Source organism: Chiloscyllium punctatum, chromosome 8, assembly GCF_047496795.1.
Source record: "Chiloscyllium punctatum isolate Juve2018m chromosome 8, sChiPun1.3, whole genome shotgun sequence".
Classification (NCBI taxonomy): Eukaryota; Metazoa; Chordata; class Chondrichthyes; order Orectolobiformes; family Hemiscylliidae; genus Chiloscyllium; species Chiloscyllium punctatum.
The window spans coordinates 130,315,542-130,328,482 of NC_092746.1; the positions used below are offsets into that span (position 1 = coordinate 130,315,542).

The following is a 12,941-nucleotide window of genomic DNA, read 5'->3' on the forward strand; positions in this document are numbered from 1 at the left end:
ACCCCCTGTTTTCATCCACCAATCACCATCCCAACCAACCTTCCCAGCCACACCCCCTCCCCCTATATACCTCTGGGCTTCCCTGCCCCTCCCCAGTCCTGACGAAACATTGATGTTCCTGCTGTTTGGATGCTGTCTGACCTGCTGTGCTTTTCCAGCTTCACATCTATCGACTCTAACATAGAACCTCATGGCATTTTTAGTTTTCTATCAGCTAATTTTGTATTTAAGAATTGTTGTAGCCCACCCTTTAGCCCCAGAAAGGCTTCTGTCTTACCATATCCCATCCATTTCTAACGTTATACAGGCCTGTCACGTTACTCTGCCTTACTCTGATGAATGAAGAGGGATTTTAACCTTTTCCCAAATTCTTCTCCCAGGGAGTAATGTTACCTCCCCACCCTGTACCAAGCCTGTAACATGAACTGTGTCACATGTGAAAGGAGCAAACGTTCAGAGGCATTGCGAACTTGAGTTAAAAGTCTTTATTTTTGAAACAAGTACAGGACAGAGAACTGCGAAGCCAGATCTTTCAATCCTTCTGACCCCTCCACACTCTGTCTTTTGTTAAGATGCTCAATCAGCTCTCTCTCAAGGTGTTGACCCACCACAACAAGGAAAACAATTAATACAAGTTCCCGAAAACATCAGGATATCAAATAGCTTAAGGTGAGGCAGGAATATAAAACACCTAATTAAAAAGTGATCCTTGCAATTAGAAGGTAGTTTAAGATTAAATTCAGCCAAGTCATGCTGATGTGACACTGATTTTGAAACTACACGCCTATTGCACCAACCCTACCAGAGACAGGAGTGAAAACTGGCCCCAGAAATGACTAAGACTGCTCTGTGTGGACACAATACACCCCCAAATGTACTTGGTACAGGATAGTGTTTGAGCAGTGATTGGGAACATTTAGCTGTTCTCCACTCTCCTGACTGGAGTTGCTCCAGCACACACTGCTTTTATTTTGGACTAACAGCAGCTTATCTACTGCCTCTTGCTTTCAGACTTAAATGAACTCTCCTCGGATCATGTCTCTATTGATTACCGTGTGAGACAACAAAGCCAATTCAAGTTAAACAGCTCCATTTTGGAAATCCACCACAAATACTGCCGTCGCTGCTCGCTGTTCACAACCAACAGAGAGAGAAAACAGAACTTAACCAAGAGACTCAGGGATTGATCCTTAAACCTGGTGGATACACCCAAAAATAAAGGCTTCATGAAGAATGAGTGTTCAGGATTAATCCATTGGTTCATTCGGGTCACAGCGTGTCTCACAGACAATCAACATCCTCCTTAGTAAAACTCATCATAAGACCAACTCTCCCATATGGCGTCCATGACCTCTGACCTGGGGCATGACCCAAGATGAGCTGTGAATCTTGGTCAGGAATGGGTCAGTTAGATCCAGATTGGTCCCATTGGAGTGGTTGTTATATTAGCTCCCCTTGTGTCTCCCGTGAAGTGAAATTCCATTGCTGTTTTGGACTTTCAGATAAAGGGGAGGTCGCCAGTTCATGGTGTTCCCCTTGTGCACCAAGCATGACACGGGAGTGTGTCCAGCCCACCCAATCCAATCAAGGAGCAGAAATACACAAGGGAGCTGTGCTCCATACAACCCCAATGGGAGTCGGTAACTGGGAGGCTTCACATTAGGGTACCGACAGACTGACCCACTGCTCTTGTGAATTACAGAAGGTTAACTGCATTCGTTTTGTGTCTATCTTGTGTTCGGAGTACCGCCCCAGTCAGAAGGTTGGCTGTTAATGTCACTCAGTGGAACAATTGGAATATCAGCAGCTTCTCACCCCTCACCCAGGCACACCACCAGGAATGCCTACAGCCACTCTGACAGGAACGCCGCCAGGAACACCGACAGGCGCTCCGCCAGGAACACCGACAGGCGCTCCGACAGGAACACCGACAGGCGCTCCGACAGGAACACCGACAGGCGCTCCGACAGGAACACCGACAGGCGCTCCGACAGGAACACCGCCAGGAATGCTGCCAGGAACACCGACAGGCACTCTGATAGGCGCACTGACTGGTATGCCAACAGGCACTCCGACAGGAACACCTACAGGCACTCCGACAGGCACGCTGCTGGTTCTCCGGGCTCAGGATCAGAAATCTTGGCTCTAATCCTCTGGCACTGAGGCCTGTTGTCTTGCTCCCACCCCTTTGTTGAGGATTGCCAGTGTCTGAACTCCTCGCTTTTAACCCAAGTCGGAATCATTGCTTAAAACTGGTAACTTTGGACAGTACCGGCGAAAATCCTCAACGACAATTAATATTTAATTCTGCAATTTCCTTGGTCCTGATGTAGAATATTAAGGTAAAGTCCAACATGAGATTGTTCACAGAGGGAACCATCCCCTCAACGAGGATCACAGCACATTGCTCCTGTTGCAGATACAGACCATGAGGAAATCAGACAGTTCCAATTACTTCATCCTAACTTCGAGATTATTGCATTGTTAACATTATAGAGAATCATCTTAGATGGTTTTCTTGATCATATCCATCCCTTCCCTCCCATTCATTATCCCTTCACCTAACGACGTGTTTGATTGGTTCCAGGGCAGATCATTTACTTTATTGATTTGCATTGCACCCTCCCCCCCTCCTCCCTTGCTGAAATATCGAGATGTACACTATGTATGTACGTTCCTATTGCTATCACTTTTGATAACCTGACAGGTTTGTCCCTGTGCACTCCCGCAGTGCATGGAGTTATGGACAGACTCGGATGGTTAGGAGTACTGTTGGGTGAATTCCTGGTAGAATTTCTTCAGCTTGCTTAGAAGCACCTTCAGCTTCTCAGTCTTGGGTAGGATGGTCATCCTGTGAAGGAGCAGAAATACAGCAAAGGACAAAGAGAATTAAAACCAAAGGGAATACTCCAGCGAAACACCCAAACCCAACCATCTCCACCACAATCATAGCATTACAGTGTTCACCCTTCCACATCCTCAGCCCACTGCCCCTTTTCCCTATCTGCCTGTACAAACGCCAGAGTGCGGTTCCCTGATAATCCACTCGCATTGCTGCACGATCAGTGACAGTGCTTTCAACTGCCTGGCTCGGAGCTCTGCAAACTCTCTGACCCTCTTTCTTCCTCAACCATACTCCTCAAAGTCTACCTCAAGAAAGAAGGCCTTTGGCCATTGGTATAAATACATATATCGTTTTGCTTTCTCATGACTTACAGTCATTGTGTTACAGAGATGTACAGCATGGAAACAGACCCTTCGGTCCAACCCGTCCATGCCGACCAGATATCCCAACCCAATCTAGTCCCACCTGCCAGCACCCGGCCCATATCCCTCCAAACCCTTCCTATTCATATACTCATCCAAATGCCTTTTAAATGTTGCAATTGTACCAGCCTCCACCACATCCTCTGGCAGCTCATTCCATACATGTACCACCCTCTGGGTGCCCCTTAGGTCTCTTTTATACCTTTCCCCTCTCACCCTAAACCTATGCCCTCTAGTTCTGGACTCGCCCACCTCAGGGAAAAGACCTTGTCTATTTACCCTATCCATGGCCCTCATAATTATGTAAACCACTATAAAGGTCCCCCCTCAGCCTCCAACGCTCCAGGGAAAACAGCCCCAGCCTGTTTTGCCTCTCCCTATAGCTCAAATCCTCCAACCCTGGCAACATCCTTGTCAATCTTTTCTGAACCCTTTCAAGTTTCACAACATCCTTGGACATCTCATTATATTGCAGGTGTTGCAAAGGTTGTTGTTGAAATATTGTACTTGCTTTCAATTTTGCTATTTCTAAACTTGATCTAACTCTGGATTGCTGGTAATACTAATGTCCCAGCCACTCCCCATCCTGACTTGGGAAATATATCGCCACTCCTTCACTGTCGCTGGGTCAGAATCCAGGAATTCCCTCCCTCAGGGCATTGTGGGTCAACCCACAGCACATGGACTGCAGCGGTTCAGGAAGGCAGCTCACCCCCACCTTCTCATGGGGCAACTAGGGACAGGCAATAAATGCTGGGCCCAGCCAGTGATGTCATGGCCTGTGGATGAATGAATGAAAGAGGGTCGGTTGCTGTAACTCAGACAGAAGTCTGAGTGAAGCTAGCTCTCTCGTCAAGGAGATTGTTGGATTCACACAATGAAGTTACATTGTATTCTCCACATTGTCAGTCAAAGCCAAATCCTTGATTAAATAATAAACTAACTAGCTTCCAAAACAGCACCCAGTGAACCTCACCAGAGCTCCTGACATCATTGCAAAGCCTTCCTTACTCTCGCACTGTGTCCTTGAAGTAGACAGGAATATAACTGATCCTTCTGTACTGTTTGCTCAGCCTGTTTACTTCACCAACAAGGACACACCAGTTCCTCAAATAGGAACATTTACCCACTCCCTCACTGTTTCAAACAGATCCTGATTTTTTTTTAACTTTTATAAGAGGAGAACCTCACACATAAAATCATTGGACCATAAGAACCAGGAGGAGGCCATTCGGCCCCACCAACATGTTCCGCCATTTGACAGGCTCATGGCTGATCCCACAATCCTCACGTCCCCTTTCCTGCCCTTTCTTCTCGATTCCCCGACTGATCGCGAATCTCTCGGTCTCAGCCTGAAATATCCACATGGACTCTGCCCCCACTGCTCCCTGTGACGAGGAGTTCTGAGAGAAGGGATTCCCTCCCCACCTCAGCCTCCAGTTGGTGCCCCTTTATTCTGAGCTAGTGCCCTCTGGCCCTAGACTCTCCAATAAGGGGAGGCACCCTCTCAGTATTGACCCTGTCAAGCCCCTCAAGAATTGGACATGTTTCAATGAGATCACCTCTCATTCTTCTCCAGTGAGCAGAGTCCCAACCTGTTTAACCTTCACTGATAAGACACCCACCCACCCCCCCCTCCCCCACTCCACCCCACCATCCTAGGGACCACCCAAGTGAACCTCCTCCTCTGAAACAACATCTCTACTTTAATAAGGGGAACAAACTGCCCGGTGGGTGTGCTCTCCCCAGCTCCTTGTACAGCTGCAGTAAGACCGCCCTAGTTTTATACTCTGACCCCTTTGAAAAAAGGGCCAACATTTTGTTACCCTTCCTGATTACCTGCTGCCCATGTGCTAGCTTTCTGTGTTCCAAGTCTCCCCCCAAGTCTTTGTGCGTTGCAGCTTTCTGCAATTCTTCTCCATTTCAATAATGGAGAAGATAAGCCCTGAAGGGCTTTTGCCCGAAACGTCAATTTCGCTGCTCGCTGGATGCTGCCTGAACTGCTGTGCTCTTCCAGCACCACTAATCCAGTTACTGAGTCTTCACCCAAGTCATCAATATAGATTGCATACAGCCAAGGTTCCAGCACCAATCACTGCAGCACCCACTGGGGCACAGCCTCACAGTCTGAAAATAACCCATTTATTCCCAGCAACCCTCAAACTGGGCAAATCGTTTACCCTTATTCCCACCGGCCCTGAAACGAGTAAGTGGCGATCAAAGACGTTTTCACACTCTTGTCCAACAGGCTAAGGGTGAGGGGATTGGGTGTTAAACAGACAGATTTCAAGCAGCTGTGCAAGGAGTGCAGTGAGTGGGGGGGCCAAAGGAGGTCAGGTGTCACATCCAGACACTTGGCCCCAGTCAGTCAAACCCAGACGGGTCAAAGGTCAGACAGAAAGGACCTCATCACTCTGTTCTTGTAATGCAGAAGGAATTTAAATTTAACAGTGACAGGCATGTTCATGGGATTTGAATACAGGAAATCAACGGTCAAGTCAAACATTCATCCACGTGCCACTGACGAACAGCAGAAAACAGACCACGAGAAAGAGAGGAGAGCACAGCTCTCTGCTCAGATTCACAAATTTCTGGCTTCAATCCCAACTTCACAGCCACGTGCAGGTAATTCAGACTAACACCCCAGTGCACTGCCAAGGGAGTGGGCACTGTCAGAGGGTCAGTGCTGAGGGAGTGGGCACTGTCAGAGGGTCAGTGCTGAGGGAGTGCCGCACTGTCGGAGGGTCAGTGCTGAGGGAGTGGGCACTGTCGGAGGGTCAGTGCTGAGGGAGTGCCGCACTGTCGGAGGGTCAGTGCTGAGGGAGTGCCGCACTGTCGGAGGGTCAGTGCTGAGGGAGTGCCGCACTGTCGGAGGGTCAGTGCTGAGGGAGTGCCGCACTGTCGGAGGGTCAGTGCTGAGGGAGTGGGCACTGTCGGAGGGTCAGTGCTGAGGGAGTGGGCACTGTCGGAGGGTCAGTGCTGAGGGAGTGGGCACTGTCGGAGGGTCAGTGCTGAGGGAGTGGGCACTGTCGGAGGGTCAGTGCTGAGGGAGTGGGCACTGTCGGAGGGTCAGTGCTGAGGGAGTGGGCACTGTCGGAGGGTCAGTGCTGAGGGAGTGCTGCACTGTTGGACGTTTCAGCCTTAGGTGAGCTAAGCTATGATTTGAGCTCTCAGATCGATATGAAGCTTCCCATAGTTACTGTTTGGAAGAAAAGTATGGAGTATGTTCCCTTGTGCCCTGAGGCCTCTCCTTTAATAATCACCGAAACTGCCGATAGGTGCCGCCTGTGGGAGCTTGCTGTGCATAAATTACTTGCCCCAATTCCAGCCATGACTACATTACAGAGGTCTGTTACATTCCTAACTTATGATAGGTGCTATAGAAATGTAAATTCTCTCTCCATGTACCTGAAATGGTGAGTGCCTTCTTTCTGTCCAAAGCCACTCCCTGGAACCACACAGATGCCAGTCTCCTCCAGCAGTTTCATACAGAAGAACATGTCTGGGGTCTGCCCTGCAGCCTGGTGGGGAAGGACACTGGGGTTACTGTATGTTCATTACAGGGTTCGGGTACCTCATCCAGGGACCCCGCTCACTGGCTTACGGGATCCACTGAGGTCCGATTCCATCTGGACAGTTTGAGAATCTGAACTCTGTTAAAATAATCAGGATATAAAACACTAGTGTCATTCAACGTGATCTTTAGCTGACATAGAACTCCAAAATGATCTTTTGCTTAGAACGTTACCGGTCTTACCCAGTCTGACCTGGGTCAGACTGCGGACATGCAGAAAGGTGATCAGCTGTTTTGTGCCCTGTGAAATAAGCCAGCAATCCACTCAGTCAGCTCTGTCACAACTAATCGTTGTGATGGCTTTACCCTCATTGCTTTGTTTATGGCCTTGAATTTGAAGGGTTGTGGATTGTCTAGAAGGTGACCTGATTGAAGTCTTCAAGATATTAACAGGAAAGGACAGGGTAGAGATAGTTCATCTTTATCCTCTGGTTGGGGATTCTAGAACAGGATGTGAGAATTAGGGACAGTCTGTTCAGGAGAGATGTTGGGAAGCACTTGTACACACACAGGTTGGGACAGGTTTAGAACTCTCTTCATGGACTTCAATAAGGCGTTCAGCAAGGTTCCCCATGGGAGACTGGTTAGCAAGGTTAGATATCACGGAATACAGGGAGAACGAGTCATTTGGATACAGAACTGGCTCAAAGGTAAAAGACAGAGGGTGGTGGTGGAGGGTTGTTTTTCAGACTGGACGCCTGTGACCAGTGGAGTGCGACAAGGATCGGTGCTGGGTCCACTATTTTCCATCATTTATACAAATGATTTGGATGTGAACATAGGAGTTATAGTTAGTAAGTTTGCAGATGACACCAAAATTGGAGGTGTAGTGAACAGTGAAGAGGGTTACCTCAGATTACAACAGGATCTGGACCAGATGGGCCAATGGGCTGAGGGGTGGCAGATTGAGTTTAATTCAGATAAATGCGGGGTGCTGCATTTTGGGAAATCAAATCTTAGCAGGACTTATACACCTAATGGTAAGGTCCTAGGGAATGTTGCTGAACAAAGAGACCTTGGAGTGCAGGTTCATAGCTCCTTGAAAGTGGAGTCGCAGGTGGATAGGATAGTGAAAAAGGCGTTTGGTATGCTTTCCTTTATCGGTCAGAGTATTGAGTACAGGAGTTGGGAGGTCATGTTGCGGCTGTACAGGACATTGGTTAGGCCACTGTTGGAATATTGTGTGCAATTCTGGTCTCCTTCCTATCGGAAAGATGTTGTGAAACTTGAAAGGGTTCAGAAAAGATTTACAAGGATGTTGCCAGGGTTGGAGGATCGGAGCTACAGGGAGAGGCTGAACGGGCTGGGGCTGTTTTCCCTGGAGCGTCAGAGGCTGAGGGGTGACCTTATAGAGTTTTACAAAATTATGAGGGGCATGGACAGGATAAATAGGCAAAGTGAGTGATTAGTATTTGGAACACACGTCCTGAGAGTGTGTTGGAGACAGGTCCAACTGAATGGGACTGGTATCTGCACCGATATGGGGAGGAGGGAGGAACAGCATGAAATGAGGAGCTCCTTCAGAGAGCTTCCAGGCTGTACGTCCTCCTTCTGTCCTGTAACCTATCGCTGGTGCGTTCCAGTTCCAGGATGGACTATTCAGCAATGAGAGCAGCACTGTTCAGTGATAAGTTCAGGTTACAGTTCCTTAAAGAAAAGACAACAAATTTGGAACCAATCATTTCATACTGCCATGATTTAGAAACACATCTACTCAGATCGAATGCAGACATTTACAGCATGGTCATAGAGTCATAGAGATGTACAGCATGGAAACAGACCCTTTGGTCCAACCCGTCCATGCCGACCAGATATCCCAACCCAATCTAGTCCCACCTGCCAGCACCCAGCCCATATCCCTCCAAACCCTTCCTATTCATATACCCATCCAAATGCCTTTTAAATGTTGCAATTGTACCAGACTCCACCACATCCTCTGGCAGCTCATTCCATACACGTACCACCCTCTGTGTAAAACAGTTGACCCTTAGGTCTCTTTTATATCTTTCCCCTCTCACCCTAAACCTATGCCCCTCTAGTTCTGGACTCCCCCCACCCAAGGGAAAAGTCTTTGTCTATTTATCCTATCCATGCCCCTCATCAGCCTCTCCCTATAGCTCAAATCCTCCAACCCTGGCAACATCCCTGTAAATCTTTTCTGAACCCTTTCAAGTTTCACAACATCTTTCCAATAGGAAGGAGGCCAGAATTGCACGCAATATTCCAACAGTAGCCTAACCAATGTCCTGTACAGCCGCAACATGACCTCCCAACTCCTGTACTCAATACTCTGACCAATAAAGGAGAGCATACCAAACACCTTCTTCACTATCCTATCGACCTGTGACTCCACTTTCAAGGAGCTATGAACCTGCACTCCAAGGTCTCTTTGTTCAGCAACACTCCCCAGGACCTTACCATTAAGTGTATAAGTCCTGATAAGATTTGCCTTTCCAAAAAATGCAGCACCTCACATTTATCTGAATTAAACTCCCTCTGCCACTTCTCATAACATGGAATGCAATATTTCACACAATTCGAGGCTGCTATCAGGGTTGGGTTAGATTTCAGGAGTTTACCTCAGCTGCCTCAATGGCTTTGGGTGGGATAGCAATCCTGGGAAATGAGTACATTGCTCCTTGCACCGGGTTACACCGGATTCCTGGAGTCTCATTGAATATCTCCTCCGTCAGACGCGCCCTCTCTGCCAAACAGTTCAGCACATTTCGCTTCTCCTGCACACAGAGAAAGGAAGAAACGGAATATCCTCAACATTCCCGTCTCACTGACTGAGAACACATTGGGAATAATAGGACCAACGTTAGATACAGAGTAAAGCTCCCTCTACACTGTCACCCATCAAACACTCCCAGGACAGGGTCAGCACGGGGTTAGATACAGAGTAAAGCTCCCTCTACACTGTCCCCCATCAAATATTCCCAGGGCAGGGACAGCATGGGGTTAGATACAGAGTAAAGCTCCCTCTACACTGACCCCCAGTTGAACACTCCCAGTACAGGGACAGCACGGGGTTAGATACAGAGTAAAGCTGCCTCTACACTGTCCCCCCATCAAACACTCCCAGGACTGGGACAGCACGGGGTTAGATACAGAGTAAAGCTCCCTCTACACTGTCCCCATCAAACCCTCCCAGGACAGGGACAGTACAGGGTTAGATACAGAGTAAAGCTGCCTCTACACTGTCCCCATCAAACCCTCCCAGGACAGGGACAGCACGGGGTTAGATACAGAGTAAAGCTCCCTCTACACTGTCCCCATCAAACCCTCCCAGGACAGGGACAGTACAGGGTTAGATACAGAGTAAAGCTCCCTCTACACTGTCCCCATCAAACCCTCCCAGGACAGGGACAGCACGGGGTTAGATACAGAGTAAAGCTCCCTCTACACTGTCCCCATCAAACACTCCCAGGACAGGGACAGCACAGGGGTTAGATACAGTGTAAAGCTCTCTCTACACTGTCCCCATCAAACCCTCCGAGCTTTCGCATCGGTTATAAATTGAAGAAATAGCGGTGAGCCGCTGATGTTGATAATAATTTAGGAGAATGTTATTGTGATTCCACTTACATTATCATTTGGACTTTTAGACTAGATTTAGACTAGATTTCCCTACAGTGTGGAAACAGGCCCTTCGGCCCAACAAGTCCACACCGACCCTACGAAGAGTAACCCACCCAGACCCATTCCCCCCTGACTAATTCACCTAACACTACGGGCAATTTAGCATGGCCAATCCACCTGACCTGCACATCTTTGGACTGTGGGAGGAAACCCACGCAGACACGGGGAGAACGTGCAAACTCCACACAGACAGTCACCCGAGGCTGGAATCGAACCTGGGACCCTGGCGCTGTGAGGCAGCAGTGCTAACCACTGAGCCACTTAATTTGAAATTCTAATGGAAACAAAGATGGCAGGAGCTGGAGTAGGCCGTTTGGCTCCTCAAGCCTGCTCTACTATTTACTAATGATCATGGCCGATCATCCAACCCAGTATCTTATCCCTCCTGCACACAGACAGTTTGATCCCTTTAGTCTGGAGAACATTCGGGTTTGACGAGGCTCCTGATCCCAGCCCCAACACCCAGGAAGATAAGATGCTGTTGAAAAGTCACTCACTTTCATGAACCTCTCATATGAGGGTTCTTTGGGCCGAGGAGGGTCTGTGATCACTCCAAGCACTGCCTGCCCCGACACTGGGGGGCAGAGACGGACAGAGACCAGTTTGATCAACTGCATCCTGACCTCTGGATCCAGGTTGACGAGTTCCATGTAGCCCCCCCGGTAACCACACCTACAGAGAGAAAGGAAAACAAACACTAACATTAGGAACATAGGGATGGAGGCAGGCCATCCAGCCTGTCCAGTCTCTTCTACCATTCAATAAGATCAGGGCTGATCTGTGGCCTAACTCCAAACATCTGCCTTTGGCCCATAACCCTTAATACTTCTGCTTAACAAAAATGTGTCCCTCTCAGGATTAAAATTAACAACTGATCCAGTACCTATGACCATTTGTGGAAGAGAGTTCCAAACCTCTCCCACCCTTTGTGTGTGGAAGTGCTTCCTAACATCTCTGCTGAACGGTCTGGCCCCTAATTCTCGGATTCTGTGACCTAGTTCCAGAATCCGCAACCAGTCAAAATCGTTTATCTTTATCTACTCTGTCTTTTCCCATTAATACCTTGAAGATTTCGATAAAATCACACCTTGACCGTCTACATTCTAGAGACAACAGGGGCCTAAGTTGTATAATCTCTCCTCATAACTTAGCCCCTGAAAACCAGGTGTCATTCCTGTAAACTGACTCTGACCTCCCTTCCAAGACCATTCCAGGCTTCCGAAGGTGGTAGTGACCAGGTCTGCTGCAGAGGAAAGTGGGCTCGAACCAAGGGTTCGGTATATCAGCAGCATAACCGCTGTTTTCTTTGTACTCCAGTGATCTAGATAGAAAGGCCATCATTCCATTAACTCTCTGGATTATTTTCTACACCTGACTGTGACAGTTTAAAGATCGAAGCACCTAAACCCCCAAGTCTCTCTGGGCATCCACTATATTTAACTTCATACCATCTGGAAGTTTTTAAAAAATTCATTCACAGGATGAGGGAGTCACTAGCTTGGCATCATGGATTGCTTGTCCCTAATTACCCAGAGGGCACCCACATTGCTGTGGGTTTGGAGTCACATGTAGGCCAGACCGGGTAAGGATGGCAGATTCCTTCCCTCAAGGATGTCAGTGACCCAGATGGGGTTTCCGACAATCGACAATGGATCCATGGCCATCATTAGACTCTTTAATTCCAGATTTTTATTGAACTCGAATTCCACCATCTGCCATGGCAGCACTCAAACTGGGCTCTCTGGAACATTAGGAGATAGTGAGGACTGCAGATGGTGGAGATTAGAGTCAAGAGTGTGGTGCTGGAAAAGCACAGCAGGTCAGGCAGCATCCGAGAAGCAGGAGAATTGACATTTATCAGTCATTTCCTGATTCATTAAGTCTCGTTCATAAAGTCAGGAGGTATGGGATACAGGGAGATTTGGCTATGTGAATTCAGAATTGGCTGGCTGACAGAAGGCAGAGAGTGGTTGTAGATGGAAAGTATTCTGCCTGGAGGTCAGTGTTGAGTGGGGTCCCACAGGGCTCTGTTCTTGGGCCTCTGCTCTTTGTAGTTTTTATAAATGACTTGGATGAGGAGGTTGGGGGGTGGGTTAGTAAATTTGCCGATGACACAAAGGTTGGAGGTGCCATTGATAGTATCGAGGGCTACTGCAGGCTGCAGTGCGACATAGACAGGATGCAGAGCTGGGCTGAGAAATGGCAGATGGAGTTCAACCTGGATAAATGTGAAGTGATGCATTTTGGAAGGTCAAACACGAATGCTGAATATAGGATTAAAGACAGGATTCTTGGCAGTGTGGAGGAACAGAGGGATCTGGGTGTGCAAGCACATAGATCCCTCAAAGTTGCCATCCAAGTGGATAGGGTTGCATATGGTGTTTTGGCTTTCATTAACAGGGGGATCGAGTTTAAGAGCCACGAGGGTTTGCTGCAGCTCTACAAGTCCCTGGTGAGA

General features: G+C 48.2%; 1 protein-coding gene across 2 annotated transcripts in view; it reads right to left on the minus strand.

Annotated features, from left to right (window-relative positions):
* Window positions 1-470: 470 nt before the first annotated feature.
* Window positions 471-12,941, minus strand: part of LOC140480918 (alanine aminotransferase 2-like) — a 72,000-nt gene continuing 59,529 nt past the window's right edge. For both annotated transcript variants that reach the window (XM_072576503.1, XM_072576502.1), the window contains 4 exons: window positions 10,981-11,155; window positions 9,421-9,576; window positions 6,676-6,788; window positions 471-2,851 (listed from right to left, as the gene is read on the minus strand). In XM_072576503.1, coding sequence (XP_072432604.1) covers window positions 2,761-2,851; window positions 6,676-6,788; window positions 9,421-9,576; window positions 10,981-11,155 — 535 coding nt within the window. In that variant the 3' untranslated portion in view covers window positions 471-2,760. The remainder of the gene's footprint in view (window positions 2,852-6,675; window positions 6,789-9,420; window positions 9,577-10,980; window positions 11,156-12,941) is intronic.